This window comes from Macaca mulatta, chromosome 16 (genome assembly GCF_049350105.2).
Source record: "Macaca mulatta isolate MMU2019108-1 chromosome 16, T2T-MMU8v2.0, whole genome shotgun sequence".
Taxonomy (NCBI): domain Eukaryota; kingdom Metazoa; phylum Chordata; class Mammalia; order Primates; family Cercopithecidae; genus Macaca; species Macaca mulatta.
In genome coordinates, this window is record NC_133421.1 from 3880603 (window position 1) to 3904797 (window position 24195).

General features: G+C 51.0%; 2 protein-coding genes across 5 annotated transcripts in view; one reads left to right on the forward strand and one right to left on the reverse strand.

The window, feature by feature from the left end:
- The window catches only part of TSR1 (TSR1 ribosome maturation factor), a 13916-nt gene extending 10044 nt beyond the window's left edge, over positions 1-3872 (reverse strand). Inside the window, exons 1-7 of the mRNA XM_001086730.5 lie at positions 3748-3872; positions 3113-3216; positions 2588-2807; positions 2339-2473; positions 1551-1975; positions 643-802; positions 47-210 (exon numbers count right to left, since the gene is read on the reverse strand). Of these exons, the coding sequence (XP_001086730.4) occupies positions 47-210; positions 643-802; positions 1551-1975; positions 2339-2473; positions 2588-2807; positions 3113-3216; positions 3748-3844 (1305 nt within the window). The 5' untranslated portion in view covers positions 3845-3872. The remainder of the gene's footprint in view (positions 1-46; positions 211-642; positions 803-1550; positions 1976-2338; positions 2474-2587; positions 2808-3112; positions 3217-3747) is intronic.
- A 1033-nt stretch (positions 3873-4905) lies between these two features.
- Positions 4906-24195, forward strand: part of SGSM2 (small G protein signaling modulator 2) — a 43094-nt gene continuing 23804 nt past the window's right edge. For 2 of the 4 annotated variants that reach the window (XM_015118211.3, XM_015118212.3), the window contains exons 1-2: positions 4906-5147; positions 11701-11776. In XM_015118211.3, coding sequence (XP_014973697.3) covers positions 5091-5147; positions 11701-11776 — 133 coding nt within the window. In that variant the 5' untranslated portion in view covers positions 4906-5090. Of the gene's footprint in view, positions 5148-11700; positions 11777-14156; positions 14561-24195 lie in introns of those variants that run through there. The other 2 variants (XM_015118213.3, XM_077969803.1) reach the window with 1 other exon arrangement.

Sequence of the window (24195 nt, forward strand, 5' to 3'; positions counted from 1 at the left end):
CATTTGGAGCTAGATGCAGAATTAGCCTAAGGCCTCATTTCCTTACCTGAGATTCCTCCTCCATAAAATCCTCATGTTCCATATCATCATATTCATATTCATCTCCTTCCCCACCACTTTGGCTGCCACCATCCAAAATCCATTCAGCCTGGTAACTGGATGTTCCTTTGGGGACCTTCTTTACCACCTTTGAACTTTCCTTCAAGAAATCTGTAAAAGCCCAAACAAATTAAGTAAATTATAGACTTCCTTTCCCTATCCCTCTGGTTATTCTCACCTAGGCAAGGTACCAGATACTGCTGCCAACATGGGAAATTCTGGCAGACACTGTAAATAGAACTACTTCCAAATTTAATTCAGCTGCCTCACAACTAGCAATACTTACACAGCTAAATAATCCCTGCAATGAATGCAAAGTTGTTTATCTGTTCACGATGAAACATTAACACAAATAATTTTGTGAAATGGAACAAAGCTGTGTGTAATGTTTGTTTACTGAAAACATACAGCATTTGAGGGTGAGGAAAGACTTTCAACTATATCCCCATCCCACTCTATCCTATAGGGCCCTCACTTGGAACAGCTAGAGAAAATCCACAATTCCAGGTCAGATGAATTACAAACAAGTTTACCAATACCAACCCTTTGCCTCACTCAGCTCCTCCTCAGTGGGCCAGGTTTGCTCTCCCTCCATTGGATCTGGGATAACCTCTGCTTGCAAGGATTCCTGTCTATCAGGGTCTGCCCTCATTAGGACCTTAAGGCCTTCTTCCATATCATCTACAGTATCCGTAGCACAAATCTGAAAACCAAAAGCAGGTGATAGCCAACCATGAACCAAAAATCTCCTAAATCTAATATAGTAACCAGAAAGACCCAGAAATATCAGTCCTCATGTAGAAGATGAATGCAACAGAATGCTAAAACTTGTCAAAACTTTTCAAATGGCCATTTTCTAATTTCCAGGGTATTTTAAGTCTCTGCTTGGCTCTTGAGGTCTTTCTTAATCTGCTCCCACTCCTACCCATTTATTACATACCTCACTGCTATCAAGCTGATTTTTCAAGGTTCAAATAAACCCTTTGATCCACCACTGTGCCTAGGTTCATTCTGTCTCTATCTTCTAGAATATTCCTTTATCCTTCAACTCATAAATCATATTCATCCTTCTCAACACCTTGCTCAAGTCTGATCTCTTCTGTGAAGCTTGCTAGTCTACTTTTTCAACTTCCACTGCTGATGCACACCTTAACCATATGCTATCTCAATCTTTATTTCACAGACGCCATTTTGTTCCAGCCCAATTAAGTCCCTTGAGGAAAGCAACCACGTCTTGAGTGTGTTCTATAAACTCAGAGCCAGTTGCAGTGCAGAGTACCCAGAAAGTGCTGGATAAATGTGATTTATCAACATATTTATAACTGACTATTGCCTTACTTCAGACTAGCAGTCTCCTCATTCACCTAAGTGAACAGACTACCTTCTCCGAATTTAAGTTTCCTTCCTGTGCCAACTTTCACATGAACATGATTTAAGAATATCAGTCTTACCTCCATTGCCATGTCTGGGTCCTTCTGGGGTTTAATTCTTCTAGGATTTAAAGGGAAAGGGTCTCCAGGGGCATCTATCTGTTTCATCTGGAAATCGCCATGTCCAACGATATGCAGCAACCTATTGACATTCACAGTCTGCCCTCGAACATAGCCTGAAATTTTCAAGGTGCCCACCAAGTTATTCTCTTCACTAGGAACAAAATCAACAGCATGGGCAAACAGGTAGGCCCGCCGATCTCGAAACGCAAGATGCTGTTGCTTCTGGTTAGCCAACTGCCTAAGCAGCATCCCTGCCTCCTGTTGAGTGTCTAACAAGAGGAATTTGTCATGCAGAAAGCGCTTCTCCACTGCTTTACTTAGCTTCTTCTTGGCATCTATTTGTTTCTTCAGTGGGAGGCCAGAAATCCCCTGGACAGCTAGTGCTGTAAGCAAAAGAGAAAATGCTTCATGACCTATTGCTTCATTACATAAAAATCCCTCCGCAGTTCACAAACAACCTAATAGCTCAGTTGCAAGCCCAGAGATCACTGGGAAACCCAACACTTAACTACCCTGAAGGAATTTCACAGTGAAATCAAACTTCATATCCTTGTTTCTCTGGGCAAAGGAGAACCAAAAACAAAAAGACACACTGAGTGATAATCTGTAAACAATGGATCAAGTTTAATCCATATGTATACATCCCACCATCAGTTGAATATGATCCGTCAGTTGTACTTCTATATAAAATGCCAGGCATAGTGCCTGACAAATTATAGGTGCACAATAAATGCTAACTCACTTACTATAGGTGGGAAGGCCCTGAGCAAAGAGGCAGGAAAGACAGTAATCGCCGGTGCTGTCCCAGCCTTCTAGTGGATCAAGAAGGAACAGGATGGTATCAGCTACTTTAGCCATGTCTAACACAGTATGCAGATCCCCTGGAGACAGAAGACACAGTAAGAAGAGGTGGCTGGCACCAGCATATTATACTAAAAAAAAAAAAAAATTACCACTACTCAAACATAATAGAAAATATTGGTGTATACTCTAACCTGGCCTTGCTGACGTGAAAAACCACCGATGTTTCAAGCGGGGGCATAGCAGCATAAAGCTCTGGGTGTTTCCCAATTCATTCAAGTGTACTGTTCCAGTGTCCCTATCCTGAAGCAGCTGCATGGCCTCTGGCAGGGAAATTCTGCTGTGCAGGGGCACCACCAGTACCTGATGAGGAGGGCCATCCTTGCCACCCAGCTGTCTCTTCTCTGCCAGAACCTGAAAATAGAAAGATATCCGAGAACATCTCAGCGTGTCAGTACTTCACGCCAGCATTGAATTTCCACTCCCACAGATGCCCCCTCTACCCACAACCAGCATCTCTCTGGTAGCAGACCACAGGTATGTCGGCGGGGTGGCAGGAATTCTGACGAAAGCAAAAAATGCTAGACCTGCAGGCTCGACACGTGCTCTAGGGCTATGCTCTATCCCTGGACCCCCACCCGGTCTCATTTTCCAGTTCCAGGCAATAGCCACCTAGAACAGCAGAGAAGCCGCACTCTCCCAAATCCCGCTCCTCTCACCGCCTCCTTCTTCTGCTTTCGGAGCTGGCTGGCGCGATGCCTCTGGTCGACTCTGCTGAGTTCTTTTCTCACCTTCTTGCTTAGGGTTTTCAGTGCTAGACGGCCTGAAGGGCATATTAGAAGGGGCTGGTGTGGGCCGGGCGCGGTGGCTCAAGCCTGTAATCCCAGCACTTTGGGAGGCCGAGGCGGGCGGATCACAAGGTCAGGAGATCGAGACCACAGTGAAACCCCGTCTCTACTAAAAATACAAAAAATTAGCCGGGCGCGGTGGCGGGCGCCTGTAGTCCCAGCTACTCAGGAGGCTGAGGCAGGAGAATGGCGTGAACCCAGGAGGCGGAGCTTGCAGTGAGCCGAGATCGCGCCACTGCACTCCAGCCTGGGCAACAGCGTGAGACTCCGTCTCAAAAAAAAAAAAAAAAAAAAAAAAAAAAAAAAAAAAAAAAAAAAAAAAAAAAAGAAGGGGCTGGTGTGATCGACCCCATAACAAGGTCAAGAAAAGGGACTCCTCTCCGCCCACCTTAGAAAGGGCCTTTCGCGTGGAGCCCAGACGGGAGACAGAAAGCTCAGTCTGTGCATGGGGAAAAAGAGTTAATAATGGCCAAATAGCCCTTATTCCTTCTACGCTATCTTCTTACCCTTGCCGTCCCGCTGTGCAGATCCCCGACCCCGATGCCGCCCGCCTTTATGAGCTTTATTCTGCTGCTTGAGCGGACCGGGGCGGTGAGCCGCCATGCCGCAGCGCGCGTGTACAGTCAACACTGCTTCCGGGCCAGGACGAACGCTTCCTGTCCCCTCCAAGGGGGCGGGCTCTCAGTGGGGCGGGACTCCCTGCGCCCTCCCGCGACGGTCTTTTCCAGCCACCCCAAAGCGCGCCGCGTTAGTCGCTCTGCCAAGCCACGATGGGAAGTTTTCCCACGCTGTAGTGTGTGGTTTGGAGGCTTGAAGGCGCCCGATGTAGACTCTCGAGGCTTGGGCTATTGGTCCAGCAGGGCTGTTTGTGCCCCTTGCATTGTCATTTTTTTTGCGCCATAAAACTGCATCACATAGAAACATGTTGACTGGAAGGCTCCATTCGTGCCGAAAAGGCCTAAGCCCTTCCTGTCACCTAGATTCGGGCATGTTGCTCTTCCATTTGCAATGGCGTGTTCTTTATCACTCTGAGCAACCTTTCTTCTCCCTCAATTCCCTAGCGAGGCTTGGGAATCGCGTGGAAGACACTTCTCTCACCTTGCCCGGTTCCGTACCAGCTCACGCCCGTCCCTGTTACTCCAACCCGCGCCCCGCCTCCCACGGAGCGGCAGGGAAGGACCCTGTGGGACGTGGCGACCCGGCGAGGGGGACTGGCTGCGACCCTCCGGCCCTCGGGCTCCGGCGGCTGCGCTCCCACTAATCTTCCCAGAAACTTGGCGACGGCCGGACGGGGATTCAGAGGGGTCACGGGGCCAGGCTGCACCGGCTTCGCCGTGGCCAGGGTCAGACCGCAGGGGATCCCGTGGCCGAGCCCCGGCCCTTTCCGTCCCGTCGGGAGAGGGAGCAGGGAGAAGTCAGGGGACATTGAGCGGGACCGAGGCTCGCTCTCAGCCGCCGGGCCGCGGGCCCCAGGGCCGGCGCTCACAATGCGGCTTCGCGCCCTCCAGCGGGAGCGGGTGCGTTTCCATGACAGCGACCCCTGTGGCGCGCGCCCGGGTCTGCCGCCCCTAGGCGCGCACGGCCTCTCCCCGCCCCGATCCCCCGTCGCTGTGCGCAACCCCCCTCCGGCTGTGGGAAGGGGCCGGGCCTGCCGCCTGACGTCTGTGCGGGGCTCGGAAGATGGCTGCGGAGCCGAGCACCGGGCAGTGGCTGCGGCGGCGGCGGCGGCGGGCCGGGAGCGCGGCGGGCGGGGGCTCCGCCTTGCGCGTGGGGCGCTGAGCCGAGAGTCGCGGAGGCGGCGGGGGCGCGGGGGCTCCGAGGGCCGCTCGGCGCCGCCTCCTGCCACACCATGGGCAGCGCAGAGGACGCAGTCAAAGAGAAACTGCTGTGGAACGTGAAGAAGGAGGTAAAGTCGAGGCAAGGACCCCGGGGGGCTCGTGTCCTGGCCCGCGCGGCCCAGGGGGCAGAAAGGTTCGCGCCCACCCCCCGGCGCGGGCACCCGGGCCGAACGTGCGCCGGGAGGGGAGGGTCCTGGACGGGCTGCGCCTCCCTCCCTTTTCTCGGATGGGGGAGGGCAGCGCCCCTCGGCCCGGGGGCTCCGGCCGGCGCTCCGGGCTTGTTTGCTTCTCAGCCCCGCAGCTCCCCGCCCTGTGACGGCAGCGGCACTGGGAGCCCGAGGCCGGGGGAGGGGTGGCGGGGATGGTGGGGACGGCTGGAGCCGGAGCTGCCCATTCAGTGCCCGCGCCGCCGGGGGAGGGGGCGGGGCCCCGCGCGGGCTCCCGCGGCGCAGGTGGGTGTCGTGCGGACCGACTTCCCCTTGTCCTCAGGGGGTGTCTTGCGGGCTGAGCTCCCCCTTGTCCAACGCTGCCCCTCCGCTGTGCCTCCAGCTATGGAGTGCTCGCTGCCAGAGGGGTTCACCGCACACCTCAGTTTCTCCCTCCACGCCCACCTCCTTACCCAGGGACCAGGGGCTTGTTTGAGAATGGTTTTTAACACTCGGAAGTTTTTCCCTTTTGAGGGAAGCCCCCCTACTTCAGAAAGAGAAGCAGTCCTTCCCTCTACTAACTCCGTTTACCCTGACCCTGCCCAAAAGCCCATTTCCATTTCGGGTGGGGGGCAGTGCCCATATGAATGACTCACTCCCATGTGAGAGCTGGAGAGCTCAAACCCGCAGCGCAGATTAGAATGCGTTGGGCCTCCTTCCCCTGCCTGCCTCTATGGCTGTTTTCCGCCTGGTAAGTAAACTCCACCAGGGGAGACCCTCTGTTTTGTCCACTACCTTGTATCCAGTGCCTGGCACACTGTAGGCACTCCGTGACTGTTTGGTAAATAAATGTGCTGATTTTGGAGACTTCCAGGCCTGGTGTTTGGAAAGCATACATTTTGGAATAGTCTGGACCTAGTCTGTGTGACCTTGAGTGAGTTACTTAACTTCTCTGAGTCTAGATTTCTTCCTCTCTATGCTGCCTACCTTATATATAAAAGTTTCCCTCACGCCTGTAATCTCAGCACGTTGGGAGGCATAGGCAGGCAGATCACCTGAGCTCAGGAGTTCGAGACCAGCCTGGCCAACATGGCAAAACCCCGTCTCTACTAAAAATACCAAAATAAGCCAGGCGTGGTGGCGCGTGCCTGTAAACCCAGCTACCTGGGAGACTGAGGCAGGAGAATCGCTGGAACCTGGGAGGTGGAGGTTGCAGTGAGCCGAGATTGTGCCACTGCACTCTAGCCTGGGCGACACAGTGAGACTCTGTCTCAAAAAAAAAAAAAAGTTTACCTTAGCTGAGCCCTAATTAGAGTTTCAGGGCTGGGGAAGGGTCTGGGCTCTCATAAAATCCTGGAAAGCAGACGGTCGCGGTGGCTCATTCCTGTAATCTCAACACTTTGGGAGGCTGAGGCGGGTAGATCACGAGGTCAGGAGTTCGAGACCAGCCTGGCCAAGATGGTGAAACCCCATCTCTACCGAAAAAAAAAAAAAAAAATACAAAAATTAGCCAGGCATGGTGGAGGGCACCTGTAATCCCAGCTTCTCAGGAGGCTGAGGCAGGAGAATCGCTTGAACCCAGGAGGTGTGGTTGCAGTGAGCCAAGATCGAACCACTGCACTCCAGCCCGGCGCAGTGACTCACACCTGTAATCCCAGCACTTTGGGAGGCTGAGGCGGGCGGATCACGAGGTCCGGAGATCGAGACCATAGTGGCTAACACAGTGAAACCTCGTCTCTACTAAAAATACAAAAAATTAGCTAGGGGTGGTGGCGGGCGCCTGTAGTCCCAGCTACTCGAGAGGCTGAGGCAGGAGAATGGCGTGAACCCGGGAGGAGGAGATTGCAGTGAGCTGAGATAGCATCACTGCACCCCAGCCTGGGCGACAGAGCGAGACTCCATCTCAAAAAAAAAAAAAAATCCTGGAAAGCTCTAGATGGTTCTCATGTGTTAGCCATGGCCTGGCTACTATGCCCTAAAGTTTGTTCCCACCTCTCCCCTTGGCAAAGATGTAGTTGAAGCCATCAGCTTTCCAGCTTGTGGGAGAAGCTTCTTTGAGTCTTTGCTGTGAAGACGCCAAGAAAGGGTTTTCTTAGGCCAGGGGTGTATCAAGTCAGCATTTAAACCCAATTCTGCTCTCCCCAGTGAAAAGAGAAATCTTATGGGCCGGGCGTGGTGGCTCACGCCTGTCATCCCAGCACTTTGGGAGGCCGAGACGGGCGGATCACGAGGTCAGGAGATCGAGACCATCCTGGATAACACGGTGAAACCCCGTCTCTACTAAAAAATACAGAAAACTAGCCGGGCGAGGTGGCGGGCGCCTGTAGTCCCAGCTACTCGGGAGGCTGAGGCAGGAGAATGGCGTGAACCCGGGAGGCGGAGCTTGCAGTGAGCCGAGATCTGGCCACTGCACTCCAGCCTGGGTGACAGAGCAAGACTCCGTCTCAAAAAAAAAAAAAAAAAAAAAAAGAAAAGAGAAATCTTGATTCTCCTCTGAAAGGAAGCAGTCTAGTGACAGAGACTTGAACAATACAAACAAAATAGAAAAGTACCTGTACCCACACTAGAGGTGGATATGCTGGGATTATAGGTGTGATTCAGTTTTGGAGGTTAGTCACAGATAATGGGAAATCCTTTTTTTTTTTTTTTTTTTGGAGATGGAGTCTTGTTCTGTTGCCAGGCTGGAGTGCAGTGGTGCGATCTCAGCTCACTGCAACCTTCACCTCCCGGGTTCAAGTGATTCCTCTGCCTCAGCCTCCTGAGTAGCTGGGACTATAGGCACATGTCACCACACCCAGCTAATTTTTTGTATTTTAGTAGAGATGGGGTTTCACCATGTTGGCCAGGATGGTCTCAATCTCCTGACCTCGCCTTGGCCTCCCAAGGTGTTGGGATTACAGGCATGAGCCACTGTGAATGGCCAGGAAATATTTTTTAAGAGGATGATGACTTTTTCTACTAGTGTTAGAAACTATACTGTTTCTAACAGTGTTAGGAGTATACTGCTCAAAAAGTGATTCCTAAGAAAATGTGAGAAATGTCAGAATATGCCACAGCTACGTATCATACCTGACAAAAGTTGACCTGCTCTGAACTCAGTGTTTCTCCTTTCCTCCTTCAGTGTTTTATTTATTTATTTATTTATTATTTATTTATTTATTTATTTTGAGACACGGTCTCCAACCCCAGGCTGGAGTGCAGTGGTGCGATCTCGGCTCACTGCAAGCTCCGCCTCCTGGGTTCACGCCATTCTCCTGCCTCAGCCTCCCAAGGAGCTGGGACTACAGGCGCCCGCCACCACGCCCAGCTAATTTTTTGTATTTTCAGTAGAGACAGGGTTTCACCGTGTTTGCCAGGATGGTCTCGATCTCCTGACCTCATGGTCCACCCGCCTTGGCCTCTCAAAGTGCTGGGATTACAGGCGTGAGCCACCACGCCCAGCCCAGTGTTTGATTTCTAGAGAAACATCCTGTCCCTTCTGCAAGGAGAAATAACAGGAATATTGGTAGACCAGGCTGGCCTTTCACAAAGGACCACTGGTATAATTCTAGGGGCATCTGCAGATCCTCCTAACCCAAAAATCTGCCCCATCAGCCTGCTTCAGATGCCTCCAGGTCTTTAGCTGTGACATTATCCTCTGTTGAATGCAAACATCCTTGGGAGGTAATCTAGTAAGTTTTTTGTTTTGTTTTTTTGTTTTGTTTTGTTTTGTTTTTTTGAGACAGAGTTTCACTCTTGTTGCCCAGGCTGGATTGCAATGGCGCGATCTGGGCTCGCTGCAACCTCTGTCTCCCAGGTTCAAGTGATTCTTCTGCCTCAGCCTCTTGAGTAGGTGGGATTACAGGCACCCAACACCATGCTTGGCTAATTTTTGTATTTTTAGTAGAAATGGGGTTTTGCCATGTTGGTCAGCCTGGTCTCGAACTCCCGACCTCAGGTGATCCTCCCGCCTCAGCATCCCAAAGTGCTGGGATTACAGGCATGAGCCACCATGCCCAACCATCTAGGAAGCTTTTAACAGCTCAGAGTGCATAAATCGATCTGTTCCCCTTTTACCTGAGCACTAACCATTAGCAGTTTCCAGCAGGGAGGAGCCTCTAGGTCCTTCTTCCCGCCTCCCCAGCGTTTTGAGGTTCTACCACCCTCCGAACTATACAGTCCTGACTAAGGGTCTTAGCAACCTGGGCAGCATCAGAAATTACATTCCTGTTTAAAGAATGGGGAAGACTAGCTCTACCCAGGGCTTACGTTATGTGTAACATTCTACACTAGGTAATCTCTCTAATCTCCAGTACTAGTATCTGCCTGCTAGCAGGTTCCCCCAGGACATCAACAGTGTTTGGCTTAAATGTTGGGAACCACCAGAACCTCATCCATGGGAGTATAAACTGGTATAACCAACTCTGGAGAACAATTTGGCAATATCTAATAAAGCAAAGTGTATGCATCAGACATTCCTTGCCTAGAAATATAAATCCAAAACATTTGTTCACCAGAAGACATGTCCTCAGTGTTCATAGCAGCAATACCCATAACAGCCCCAAACTGGAAACCACCCAATCGCCAGTTGTTTGTACGCTCACACCACGGAGCATGAACAATCTATAATTCTTTTTTTTTTTTTTTTTTTTTTTTTTGAGACGGAGTCTCACTCTGCTGCCCAGGCTAGAGTGCAGTGGCCGGATCTCAGCTCACTGCAAGCTCCGCCTCCCGGGTTTACGCCATTCTCCTGCCTCAGCCTCCCGAGTAGCTGGGACTACAGGCGCCCGCCACGTCGCCCGGCTAGTTTTTTTTGTATTTTTTTAGTAGAGACGGGGTTTCACCGTGTTAGCCAGGATGGTCTCGATCTCCCGACCTCGTGATCCGCCGGTCTCGGCCTCCCAAAGTGCTGGGATTACAGGCTTGAGCCACCGCGCCCGGCCTGAACAATCTATAATTCTACACGGCATGAACAAATTTCAGAATGACACAGGTGAGCAAAAGAAACTAGTCACAAAACACTACACACTGAGTAATTCCACTTATGAAAAGTATGAAAACCCAGGCTGTGGCTCACACCTGTAATCCCAGCACTTTGGGAGGCCAAGGTGGGTGGATCACCTGAGGTCGGGAGTTCAAGACCAGCCTGGCCAACATGGAGAAACCCCGTCTCTACGAAAAATACAAAAAAAAAAAAAAAAAGAAAAGAAAAAAAAAAACAGCTGGGCGTGGTGGTACATGCCTGTAATCCCGGCTACTCTGGAGGCTGAGGCAGGAGAATCGCTTGAACCTCGGAGTTGGAGGTTGCAGTGAGCTGAGAACACGCCACTTCACTCCAGCTAGGGCAAAAAAGTGAAACTCCCATCTCAAAAAAAAAAAAACAAACGTATAAAACCCCACAAAACTATCGTGTTGGAATCAGGAGAGTGGGTACCCTTAGGGGGAATAGTGACTAGAAGGAAACGTGATGAGGTGAGGGTGTTGGTCACATGTTCTGTTTTTTGCTGTAGTTGCTGATTTCACAGGAGTATTCATTGTGTGAAAATTAACCCCTCTGTATAATTGTGACATAAGTTATTTTATATGTTTACTGCACATCAATTAAAAAGGTTTCTTTTTAAGTGCTTTCTTAAAGAAAGAAATGACCGGCTGGGCACAGTGGCTCACATCTGTAATCCCAGCACTTTGGGAGGCCAAGGCAGGTGGATCACCTGAGGTTAGGAGTTCGAGACCAGCCTTACCAATATGGTGAAACCCCGTCTCTACTAAAAATACAAAAATCAGCAGGGCGTGGTGGCGATCATGCACCTGTTGTCCCAGCTACTCAGGAGGCTGAGGCAGGAGAATCCCTTGAACCCGGGAGGCACAGGCTGCAGTGAGTCGAGACCGTGCCACTGCACTCCAGCCTGGGTGACAGAGCGAGACTCTGTCTCAAAAAAATAGAAATGACTGTTTACCTTACAAGGTATTTGGGAACTTTTACATCCAAGTGGGAACCCCAAACATTAGAGTTTTAGACCCTAGGTGGAAAGAAGGCCGGGCTTTTGGGTGTCCCGGAGGTATGAGACCTACCCCTAACCTCAGAGAATAGGGAGAAAAGGAGGAGGGGCAGGTTGTTTGTCTGCAGGCTGGACCAAGATGGTTTGTCTCTAAAGGACGGTATGTCTGCCCAGAAGCCCTTCTCCACCTGAGAACAGATGAGCAAACAGCATCCTATTCCCGTTCTCCAAGGCGGGGCACTTCCACCTGGGCTGGAACATGCACTCATTGTTTGATGGGTTTTTGGCATTGCTTTCCCTGGTTTCCTCTCCAAAAGACTCGAATCAGACTGTGCTGAAGAAACTTTGCCTTCCCACACCTCTCATCCCTGTCATCTCTGCAAGTGTCTGAAAGTGACTTCAGACCAGAAGGGCAGAACCAAACTATTTGTTTGCCCAGAGGTCTTTGAAAAGGAAAAATAATAACAAAAGCAGTGATGCTGTCCATGTGTCCGCAGGTGAAGCAAATCATGGAGGAGGCCGTCACCAGGAAGTTTGTGCATGAAGACAGCAGCCACATCATTGCTTTATGTGGTGAGTGAGGGACCGAAGGATGATGGGAGGCGGGTCTGGAGCTGAGGACACTGGCCTGAGGCCGGGAAAAGATGAGTCCTCAGGGTCAGTAGCTCTCAAATGTGGCTGCAAGTCCAAAGCAACTTGGAAGCTTCTGAAATCCTCTTTGGCCCCCTTTGCAGACCTCCTAAATCAGGATCTTCAGGGGTCAAGAATCTGCGTATTTTTAGTTCCCCAGGATAGTAATTCTTACATTTTTAGCATGCATCAGAGTCACCTGAAGGGCTTGGTAAAATACAGATTTCCGGGTCCCAATCCCGGAGTTTCTGATTCTAGTAGGTCTGAGGACCCCACTTTGAGAGCCGCTGCCCTAGGTCATTTGAGTTCAGGAACCAGTGCTCTGACTGATTTGGATTTTAACTTCAGAGAGGGGTTTGTGCTTTTTGGATGCTCTGTGCCACTTTCCCTTTCTGTATCATCGCACACGTGTTGCTCCATCATCCTAATCCCAAACACTTGACTGGATGCAAAAGAGCCTGAACATGGGCCAGGAGGGGTGGCCATGCCTTCCAGCCCCAGAAAGGAGAGAGTCCCTTACAAACCATTGCCTCCTTCTCAGCGTGAAGACTTTTGCTTTGTAGGAGCAAGCCTATCTCTACACACAGACTTTTCTTGGATTTCTAGGAATTCGAGCTTCCTCTCAACCCCCCATCTGAAGGGACAGGGAACCATTCGCCTTCTCTGTGTTGTATTCCTTGGCCTCTGAGATTGGTGTTGGGGTTTGTGGAGGGAAAGGAATGAAAGAACAGACAAAGAAAGGGATGCTTTTGGACGGCAATGTGGTGCAGCAGATCAAACTGCCCCCCCCCCATCCAGCAGCAGATCCCCACCGAGGGCTCACCGGGTGCCAGACACTGTTCATCGTGCAAGGAAATGGCAGTGACAAGATGGACAGAGTCTCTGCCACAGGAGCTTGCATTCTGTTGGGGAGACAGACAGGAAACAAATGCACAAGTAAATATATCATCCAACAACTTAGCACGTGATAAGAGCTAGGAAGAAAAAACAGATGTGGGAGGGCAGTCAGGGAGAGGCAGCCTCTGAGCAGAGTCTGAGTGACAGACTGGCGTTTGAATCCTGGCGTCCTGCCTTTTAAGTCATCTTGGTCAAGTTTCTTAACTTCTCTCACCCTCAGTTTGCTCCTCTAAAAACAGGGTGATGATTCCCACCTGAAGGAATTTTTGTGGGGATTGAGATGATGCGTGTAAATGTTCATTTGTTCGTAGCATTGTAAGTGCTCAAACAATGTTCGTCTCTCCTCCTTTGGGGTGTTGAGGCTGAAGGGAGGTTTGTAGGACTTGTGTTCACGCCATGTCCATTTGGGAAGGTTTTCCTAGTTCTTTGAGATGATGGAATAATGATTCCCAGGTTTACAAGACACAGCCTGACCTCAGTTTTTCTCAGCAGAACCTATGCTCTGGGGAAAAAAAAGCTTGCCAGTCTTATGATAAGCAGCTTTGAAGAGTATTAGAATTCTCAGCCAGGCACAGTGGCTCACGCCTGTAATCCCAGCACTTTGGGAGGCCAAGGCGGGCAGATCACCTGAGGTCAGGAGTTCGAGACCAGCCTGGCCAACTTGGTGAAACCCTGTCTCTACTAAAAATATAAAAACTATCAGGGCGTGGTGGCAAGCGCCTATAATCCCAGCACTTTGGCAGGCTGAGGTGGGCGGATCATAAGGTCAAGAGATCGAGACTATCCTGGCTAACACGGTCAAACCCCGTCTCTACTAAAAATACAAAAAATTAGCCGGGCGTGGTGGCGGGCGCCTGTAGTCCCAGCTACTTGGGAGGCTGAGGCAGGAGAATGGCGTGAACCTGGGAGGTGGAGCTTGCAGTGAGCCGAGATCGCACCACTGCACTCCAGTCTGGGCGACAGAGTAAAACTCCGTCTCAAAAAAAAAAAAAAAAAAAGTATTAGAATTCTCTTCCTTTCCTCCTGTGCTATGTTCTCTTGACATTTGCCAGTGTCTGTTGTCGCCAGAAGGGCTGTGCTGGCAGCCCAGTTATGCGTGGCTTGGTGCTGGGCTTCATCAAAGCACACACACTAGAGAAAACAGAATAAAACGGTGCAGACAGCTTGTGCATGGGCGCTATGTGTGGGTAGCTGTCCCGACCCGCGGGATCGTCAAAGCAGGCCCTGGAAGAGGGGGTGGGAATTTGGGGAACAAGAGACACGAGAAATGGAGACAAGACAGTATCCTGATCAAGTCTCGTTTATTGGCGGCAATACAATGCTTTTTATATGTTAGGAGGGGCAGGGGTTGGGCTAGGGCGGTGATGATCTTTCCGCGGTGGGCGTGGCCAGGTAGGTTTCGGTTTCTTCGGTCAGACGTCATGTTGCGCCTGCGCTGTCAAATAATCTCTTTGCAGACGCGGGAAAAGTGGGTGAAGAAGAAGCAGGAAGAGCGCCATCTTTTATGGGATAATAGTACAGGGGAAGAAGGTAGAACTCCGGAGGAGGTATAGAATGGAAATGTATTTAGCTCAGGCGTCAATCGTCAATTATTATTCGCTATGGCCGGGGCGCGCAGCTCCGGACAGGTAGCCCTGGGAGAAGCAGGGAAAAGGGGCATGAGGCAGGAGGAGGCTGTGGACATCTCACATTCAGGCCATTAGCGTGAGAAGAAGCTGTCAGCTCCCCTCCAGTCAGTCCACCAGGGCCCTGGAGAGTAGTAAGGCTCTCCCTTTTGTCTTCTGCCTGAAGTTTGTGCATGAAGACAGCAGCACATCATTGCTTTATGTGGTGAGTGAGGGACTGAAGGATGATGGGAGGCGGGTCTGGAGCTGAGGACACTGGCCTGGGGCGGGGAAAAGATGAGTCCTCAGGGTCAGTAGCTCTCAAATCTGGCTGCAAGTCCAAAGCAACTTGGAAGCTTTTGAAATCCCCTTTGGCAGGCCGGGCGCGGTGGCTCAAGCCTGTAATCCCAGCACTTTGGGAGGCCGAGGCGGGTGGATCACGAGGTCAGGAGATCGAGACCATCCTGGCTAACACGGTGAAACCCCGTCTCTACTAAAAATACAAAAAACTAGCTGGGCGTGGTGGCGGGCGCCTGTAGTCCCAGCTACTTGGGAGGCTGAGGCAGGAGAATGGCGTGAACCCGGGAGGCGGAGCTTGCAGTGAGCTGAGATTGCGCCACTGCACTCCAGCCTGGGCGACACAGCGAGACTCCGTCTCAAAAAAAAAAAGAAATCCTCTTTGGCCCCCTTTGCAGACCACCTAAATCGAGATCTTCAGGGATGAAGAATCTGCATATTTTTAGTTCCCCAGGATAGTAATTCTCACGTTTTAGCATACATCAGAGTCACCTGAAGGGCTTGGTAAGACACAGATTTCTGGGTCCCAGTCCTAGAGGTTCTGATTCTAGTAGGTCTGGGGACCCCACTTTGAGACCCCACTTTGAGGGCTCTTTCCAGAAGGCAGGGATATCGTACTCCAAAGGAATGGTTTTTCTCCTTTCAGTCAGTTTCAGTAACTGGAAGAGAATAAGGCCCTCGAGTCTCCAGGCTTCTAAACTGCCCAGGAGCAAGAGGAGCCCCGTGCTGTCAGTCCTCAGGAGGTGCCTTAGTGCCACCACTAGGAAATTCAGTGCTTACAGAGCCAGACAACAAAGGATTGCAGGGGAAGCTAGCGGGATGTGAGGCAGTGGCGGAGACTGAGGTGACCCGGCGGCACTTGCCCTGTGTGAAGACGGGCAGCCCGTATTTTGGCTCTTGCAGGAATTTGGGCCCAGGCTTCCCATGGCCTCTGTTTTATTTTCATCTCACTTGAAGCCAGAAGTCTGGGTTTTTATATGAAATTTCCTATTTTTGGCTGGGGCGGCTCACATCTGTAATCCCAGCACTTTGGGAGGCTGAGGTGGGCGGATCACTTAAGGTCAGGAGTTCGAGACCAGCCTGGCCAACATGGCAAAACCCCATCTCTACTAAAAATAAGAAAAATTAGCCGGGCGTGGTGGCGCACGCCTATAATCCCAGCTACTCAGGAGGCTGAGGCAGGAGAATTGCTTCCACCCAGAAGTGGAGGTTGCAGTGAGCCGAGATCTCTGGCCTGGGCAACAAGAGCGAAATTCCGTCTCAAAAAAAAAAAAGAGAGAGAGAGAAAGAAATTTCCTATTTTTTAAATACTGACAGCTAATTCCCATTTTTAAAAAAATTGTGTGGGCCAAACAAAAGACATCTGCCAGCATCTGCCAGTGTGCTGCCTCTGCTTTGGGCTCGGTACAGTCACTGAGAGCAGGAGCAGGAGAGGTTCCAACAGTATCAGGCTAAGTCAGGCCAGGTTGTCTCAGGGCCCATGGATAGAGGAATCCTTATTCTTTGTCAAAATTGGTGCTCAGTGGTGAGATATATCCCAATTTGGACTGAAACTGAGGCTCGTTGAAAGCATTGATTATCAATCTTTTTCCTCTGCCTGCAAAGCCGCTTCCATGCATTGCATGGTGGAATCATGAGAGATGCTTGCAGGGGAGGGGGAGGGAAGACTAGCGAGGTATGGATCAAAAACACCACCCCTCTCTGCCTTTCTGGAGATTCTGCTGTGCCAGTCTCCCTCAGTGCCTGGAAAAATGCTCTGAAATGCATTTTTAGGCTCAAGTTGATCCAGACTTAAACTAGGCCTTGCTACTGCCCTAGCCACGTCCGGAATTCAGCTTTGTAGTGGGAGAAATGGGAGGATAGAGAACGTGCTGAGAGGGCAGGAGCAGAGTGAAGTCTGTGGAGACTGGATTACAAGCCCGGCGACACCACGGTCCCTAGTTTCCAGGAACCCTTGTGTACTGGGCCCCTCGACTCCACACTGACCCATGGTTCTTGGCAGAGGAGGGATAGCGGGTGACTGAGGAGAGCCAGGCCTAGGCAATACGAGCTTCTCTGAGCTTCTTAGAATGCAGACATTTAAACGGAAAACACAGAGCCTTCCTGGAGAATCACTGGGTCAAGACCTGACCACGGGCAAACCCGGGAAAGTTTGCAGCCGGATCCCCATTCCCTTGACCCCAGGGGAGGGGCGAGACTCCTAGGACTGGCTAGAAAGATGCTTTGTGGAGTGTTTGCTGTGGTTGTTCCTGAACCTGTCTGTCCAGAAGCTGGGTATGCAGTAGGCCCCTGCAAATAGAAACGTCCCTGGGGTGGAAGTTTCGCTGGCAAACCAGGCTGGCGGCGGTGGGTGCTGGTGAGGGGGTCTGTGTGTGCTGTTCCCAGGCCCGAGGATCAGAACCTATGTCACTGGCATGGAGGGTGGAGCTTGGAGAATGGACTCAAAACTACCACTGTGGGGCCAGGCATGGTGACTCACACCTGTAATCCCAGTGCTTTGGGAGGCTGAGGCGGGAGGATCCCTTGAGACCAGCCTGGGCAATATTCCAAGACCCAGCCTCTACAAAAAAATAAATAACTGGCTGGGCATGGTGGTGCACACCTGTAGTCCCAGCTACTCCAGAGGCTGAGGTAGGAGGATCACTTGAGCCCAGGAGGTCAAGGCTGCAGTGAGCTATGATTGCACCACTGCACCCCAGCCTGGGCAACAGAGAGAGAGAGAGAGAGACCCTGTCTCGTTTGTTTGTTTTTTATTTTATTTAGAGATGGAGTCTCGCGCTGCTACCCAGGCTGGAGTTCCATGGCGCTATCTCAGCTCACTGCAACCTCCGCCTCCCAGGTTCAAGCGATTTTCCTGCCTCAGCCTCCCGAGTAGCTAGGATTACAGGCACCTGACACCACACCCAGCTAATTCTTGTATGTTTAGTGGAGACGGGATTTCACCGAGTTAGGCAGGCTGGTCTCAAACTCCTGACCTCAGGTGATCTGCTCACCTTGCCTCCCAAAGTGCTGGGATAACAGGTGTGAGCCGTCACACCCAGCCTTATTTTTTTATTTTTTTTAAACAAAACCCAAAAACGACCACTGTGGGGGAGGATCTTTGATATATCCTATTATCCTTTTTATCTTAAAACATCACGTCAAGTTTACATTTTTCTCTATAATATGGTTTTTGGGTTTTTTTTTAATTTTAATATAAAGACTTACTGTTGAATTAAAATGTAGGCTGGTATCTCCTGTCACCCCCTCCCCTGGAGGGGAAGGTGCTTTTTTTTGTTTTTTGTTTTTTTTTTTTGAGACGGAGTCTTGCTCTGTCACCCAGGCTGGAGTGCAGTGGTGCAATCTGGGCTCACTGCAAGCTCTGCCTCCCGGGTTCACGCCATTCTCCCGCCTCAGCCTCCTTAGGAACTGGGACTACAGGCGCCCGTCACCACGCCCGGCTAATTTTGTTTTTGTATTTTTAGTAGAGACGGGGTTCTACCATGTTAGCCAGGATGGTCTCGATCTCCTGACCTCGTGATCCGCCCGTCTCGGCCTCCCAGAGTGCTGGGATTACAGGCGTGAGCCACCGCGCCCGGCCAGGGAAGAGTGCTTTTAACGTGCATTTGTGGGCAGAACACTCAAGGGCAGGGTTCAACAGCAAATTGTCGTACGTTTCACTCTTGAACTCTGCATCTGAAGTAGTCATGCATGTACTTAGAGAGGGCACAGTTATTCTGTTGCCATCAGGGATCTGGGGTAATTTAGGCATCAACCCATCATGTCTCTGGGCCTGCTCTCCCCTCTGGCTCAGTTCTAGGAGTGTCTGCCTCCACCCAGTCTTTCTTTCTTTCTTTCTTTTTAAGATGAGGTCTTGCTGTGTTGCCCCGTTGGTCTCAAACTCCTGGGCGCCAGGTATGCTCCTGCCTTGGCCTCTCACGTAACTGGGATTACAGGTGCATACCACTGCCCGAGGTCCATAGTGTTTTATTTACCCTATTCCGATTGGGCACTGAGTTTGCATTTTAACCTTTGGCTGGTAGAGCAGGTTTCAGAGTCTCACAGAGAGGCTTCTGGCCAGGCAGAGCAGGTTCTCAGGCCAATCATATCTCCTAGGACCTCAGCCTCCCCACCCCCCAGGGGTTGGGGCAGACACCAGCTTGCCTCCTCAGTCACCAGATTCCCTGCCCTCCTGTGTGCAAATGGGTCAACAGGAGGGTTGCTTCAGACTGAGGATGAGCTGTAATTCGAGAAGGGTGGAGTCTGTGGAGCTGGGAATAACATCAGGCTTTATTAACCAGCTCCCTGTTGCTAGGCAGCTTTCATTAGCCAGGACGGTCTGCCCTGCAGTGAGCTCCTTCAGGGAATGGCAAGGAGATGCTAATAAGCTGGGAGAGAAGCCGGTGCTAGGGAAGGCTTGCCTCTCCCCTGGGATATTGCAGCCAGCGATATTTCAGCACATTCTGAGATGTGGACTCCAGGCAGTCTTCATCCTGTCTCTTTTCAGTAAAAGGGATTCCTGGAGGCTGCGGCGGGAGGATCCCTTGCAGGAGTTCAAGACCAGCCTGGGTAACAAGGACCCCACCTCCACAAAAAGGAAGAACGGGTTCCTCCTCCTTCCCACCCACAGGGAATGAATAGCTCATTCTCTTGCTGTCTAACTGCTGCCTTCCATCCAGAAATGATCTAAGAGGAAGAAGGGAGCTCTCTGAAGGAGCTGACTCCCGTCAGTCTATCTTGGGGCATCGCGGAGGGCATGTGGGGGTGTTCATAGCTGGGACTTTGGGCTCACAGAGACCTGGGTTCACGTCCCGGCTGTGCCACGAAGTGTGTAGCCGTGGTTACTCATCTCTGAGCCCAGCCCAGAAGGCAGATGTAAGGAATAGAAGAGCAATGCAGGCAACACACACAGCATGGATCTGAGTGTGCAGTAGGTGCTCAATCACATTCTACTTTGGATTTTGTTTGGTTTTGTTTCGTTTTGTTTGAGATGGAGTCTCACTCTCTCCCAGGCTGGAGTGCCGTAGTATGATCATAGCTCACTGCAGCCTCAACCTGGGTTCAGGCGATCCTCTCACCTCAGCCTCCCAAGTAGCTGGGTTTACAGGTCTACGCGCCACCACACCCGGCTAATTTTTTGTATTTTTGTAGAGACGGGGTTTTGCCATGTTGCCCAGGCTGGTCTCAAACTCCTGACCTCAAGTGGTCCACCCGCCTCAGCCTCCCAAAGTGCTGAGATTACAGGTGTGAACCACCACACTATCCCATATCTGCTGTATTTTTGAAAGTGAGCTTAGGCTGGGCACAGTGGCTCACGCCTGTCATCCTAGCACTTTGGGAGGCTGAGCCAGGTGGATCATCTGAGGTCAGGAGTTTGAGACCAGCCTGGCCAAAATGGTGAAACCCCGTCTCTACTAAAAATACAAAAATTAGCTGGGCCTGGTGGTGCACGCCTGTAATCCCAGCTCCTTGGGAGGCTGAGGCAGGAGAATCACTTGAACCTGGGAGATGGAGGTTTCAGTGAGCCAAGATTGTGCCACTGCACTCCAGCCTGGGCAACAGAGCGAGACTTGGTCTAAAAAAAAAAGTGACCTTACAACCTTTCCTATAAAGCCTCCACAAGCCTTCCCCAGGATTCCTTCTGGGAATCTGTGTTTCTAGAAGTTTGGAGCATCTGGAAAATCTGAAATTTGAACATCAGGAACTCAGTAAGGAAATTTGATAATATAAAGGAATTGTTATTAATTCTGTTGGTGCAATTAAGGTATAAGTACATGTTTTTAAGAGTCCTCTTTTAGGCCGAGAGCAGTGGCCTAAAATCCCAAAGTGTTGGGATTATAGATGTGAACCACCGCGCCCGGCCTAGAGTTTGTTTTTGTTTTTGTTTTTGTTTTTGTTTTTGTTTTTCTTTAGTAGAGACGGGGTTTCACTATGTTACCCAGGATGGTCTCAATCTCCTGACCCCGTGATCCGCCCTCCCTGGCCTCCCAAAGTGCTGGGTTTTCAGGCGTGAGCCACCGCACCCAGCCAAGTTTTTTATACTAATAAAAAAGATTGTATTCTTTGTTCATACCTCCCTTTTTGTAATTCAAAGGTGTCATGCAATTATGCCATTCTGCATCTTGCTGTTGGTGAGCTCTCCATTATTCTTTCCTAGAGAGCATCCTCATTCTTTTTCAGAGTTGCATGATATTCTGCTAGAGATGTACCGTATTTACTTAACCTGTCCCCTATGGATGGGCATGTGGATGGCTTCCAGTCTTTTGCTGTTATAACTAAATAATCATGCAGTTATATCTGCAGGATGGATTCTCAGAAGAGGGGTTACTGGGTCAGAGGTCATTTGCAACATTAATGGAGAGTGCCATATTGTGTCTGTACGGGTTGCAGCATCTCGCCTTCCCACCAGCAATATATTAGTGGATTCAGCAGCCCCCCACGTCCCTTCCATCTCTGTCTTCCTGGTGTCTCCTCTACTCTAAATTGGGCCTCTTGGAATGGTGAAATCGGGGTGTAAGGGTTGGGGGCCCCATATCTTAGAATGGTGGAATCGGGGTATAAGGGTTGGGGACAGGGGCTCCATATCTTAGAATGGTAGAATCGGGGTGTAAGGGTTGGGGACAGGTGTCCCATATCTTAGAATGGTGGAATCGGGGTGTAAGGGTTAGGGACAGGGGTCCCATATCTTAGAATGGTGGAATCGGGGTATAAGGGTTGGGGCACCCATAGGATTCCATCAGCATCTGTGGTCTCCAGCCCCATGTCCCTTCCATCTCTGTCTTCCTGGTGTCTTCTCTACTCTAAATTGGGCCTCTTGGAATGGTGAAATCAGGGTGTAAGGGTTAGGGATAGGGGCCCCATATCTTAGAATTTGTTAAGCTGCATAACTTGACTTTGGGGTCATATCAGGGCCTGGTGAAGGGAGCCCCAGGGCTAGTCTGGGTCTGTAGTTCCTGGCCGTTCCCTGGGAACATGGCACCAGACCTCTGTAGGGGTGTCCAACAGTGTGCTGGGGTTAAATGTAGTTATGCTCCTGCCCACTCAGAGTTGCAGTTCTTTGAGCCTTGCTCTCAGCAGGATGGGATGGGGTGACAGGGTAGAGAATGTACCTGGGCTCAGCTGGCCCAGACTCCAAGGGCCACCAGAAAACCAGGGTGGCAAATGCCCATCATTCAACGAGTGGATAAAGACACTGTGATATATGAAGACAGTGGAATACTACTCAGCCATAAAAAGGAATGCATTCATGGCATTTGCAGCAACCTGCATGGGATTGGAGACTATTATTCTTTTTATTTTATTTTATTTTATTTTATTTTATTTTATTTTATTTTACTTAGATGCAGTTTTTGCTCTTGTCACCCAGGCTGGAGTGCAATGGCGCCATCTCAGCTCACGGCAACCTCTGCTTCCCAGGTTCAAGCAATTCTCCTGCCTCAGCCTCCCGAGTAGTTGGGATTACAGGCGCCCACCACCACACCCGGCTAATTTTTGTATTTTTAGTAGAGACGGGGTTTCACCATATTGGCCAGGCTGGTCTCGAACTCCTGACCTCAGGTGATCCACCTGCCTCGGCCTCCGAAAGTGCTGGGATTACAGGTGTGAGCCACCGCGCCCAGCCACTAAAGTCATGTTTCTCTCTTCTCCGTTTTGATTCATTTGCCCAAACCTTTCCATGCCAACCAGTGTTGGTTTTTATTAATTAGTTCACATTTTTTCTCATATGAAATGAGCCAAATGATGTCAAGGTTGTCACCTCGTTGTGGTGCGCCCAGGGTGGCCATAGGTGGTGCTGGGACCCACTGGCTCAGGGGTCCTGAAGCCTTCACAGGTGGGAGCCCAGGGCCCAGACAGCTCGGTCAGCAGGCAGGGGGGTTCAGCCAACCTGGTGCTTTAGCCCCACAAGTATCTCCTGCCACCACCCTCCACCCTGGGAGGTGGGGTCATAGTGGGGACCTGGGGAAGGAAGGAGTAAGGGGAGTAAGGCCCTGGAGTTCTGCCTGGTGCTCGGGGCCCCCAGTCAGGAGAGGGGTAAGCTTGGGCTGTCACGGGGACTCTCCCTGGGGAAGCGTCCTTCACAGTCCCGACTCCGTGTGTCTGTGAGACACCTCCCCGGGGAAGCGCACAGTGTTGCTGCCGGCTTCGCAGGCAGTTCTGAGTTTGGTATTCACTAGATATGGGATGGCGTGTGTTTCTATCTCCATGTATGTTTCGATTAGTGAGAAGGCCTGGGTTTCTGCTCGACTCAGAAGTCTCAGAGCCGGGCTCAGTGGCTCATGCCTGTAATGCCAGCGCTTTGGAGGGCTGAGGTGGGAGGATCACTTGAGCCTGGGCGTTGGAGACTAGCCTAGGCAACATAGTGAGACCCCAGTCTCTACCAAAAATTTTTAAAAGTTAGCCAAGCTTAGTGACCCAAGCCCGTAGTCCCAGCTGCTTGCGAGGCTGAAGTGGGAGGATGGCTTGAACCCAGGAGGCTGAGACTGCAGTGAGCTGTGGTTGCACCACTGCATGCCAGCCCAGGCAATAGAGTGAGACCCGGTCTCAAATCCCTTTAATCTTTTTTGGGTCAGAAGCTGAGAACCATAGACCCCCTATCCAGGAAAAAAAAGCAGTCATCTAACCATTCTAGAGCACATCAACAATTTGCATTCAAATTGCCGCAATTTCAGGGAGGGGGTCTTTTTTGTTGTTGTTGTTTTTAAGATTTTTTTTTTTTTTTTTTTGAGACCGTCTTTGTCACCCAGGCTGGAGTGCAGTGGTGTGATCTCGGCTCACTGCAACCTCCTCCTCCCGGGTTCAAGCGATTCTCCTGCCTCAGCCTCCCGAGTAGCTGGGACTACAGGTGCCCACCACCACGCCCGGCTAATCTTTTGTATTTTTTAGTAGAGACGGGGTTTCACTGTGTTAGCCAGGATGGTCTTGATCTCCTGACCTCGTGATCCGCCCGCCTTGACCCCCCAAAGTGCTGAGATTACAGGTCTGAGCCACCTCACCCGGCCCCAGGGAGGGGGTTTTTGGAGCCCCAGAAGCCCATCCACAAAGTCCTCTAGGGTAGTAGTTCTCAAGTAGTGGTGTTATTATCATTATTTTGCCTACACACTGCACGTGATAACATATTCATTGTACGTACACACTGTCGATGGGGGACACCTTGTGGGCATGGCATAAGACGTGCAGTGTGAACAGTTACTGGACGGGAGCCCGCAGAGCTGAGTCCATAATGCCTGGTCTAATGGCCTAACCGGGGCTTTTGTTTTTGTTTTTGTTTTGAGATGGAGTCTTGCTCTGTCCCCCAGGCTGGAGTGCAGTGGCACGATCTCCGGCTCACTGCAAGCTCCGCCTCCCGGGTTCACGCCATTCTCCTGCCTCAGCCTCCTGAGTAGCTGGGACTGCAGATGCCCGCCACCGCGCTCGGCTGATTTTTGTATTTTTAGTAAAGATGGGGTTTCACCGTGGTCTCGATCTCCTGACCTCGTGATCCGCCCGCCTTGGCCTCCCAAAGTGCTGGGATTACAGGCATGAGCCACCGCTCCCGGCTCTAACCGGGTCTTTGCTTGGACAGACGATGCGAGAGAGGGATTTCTC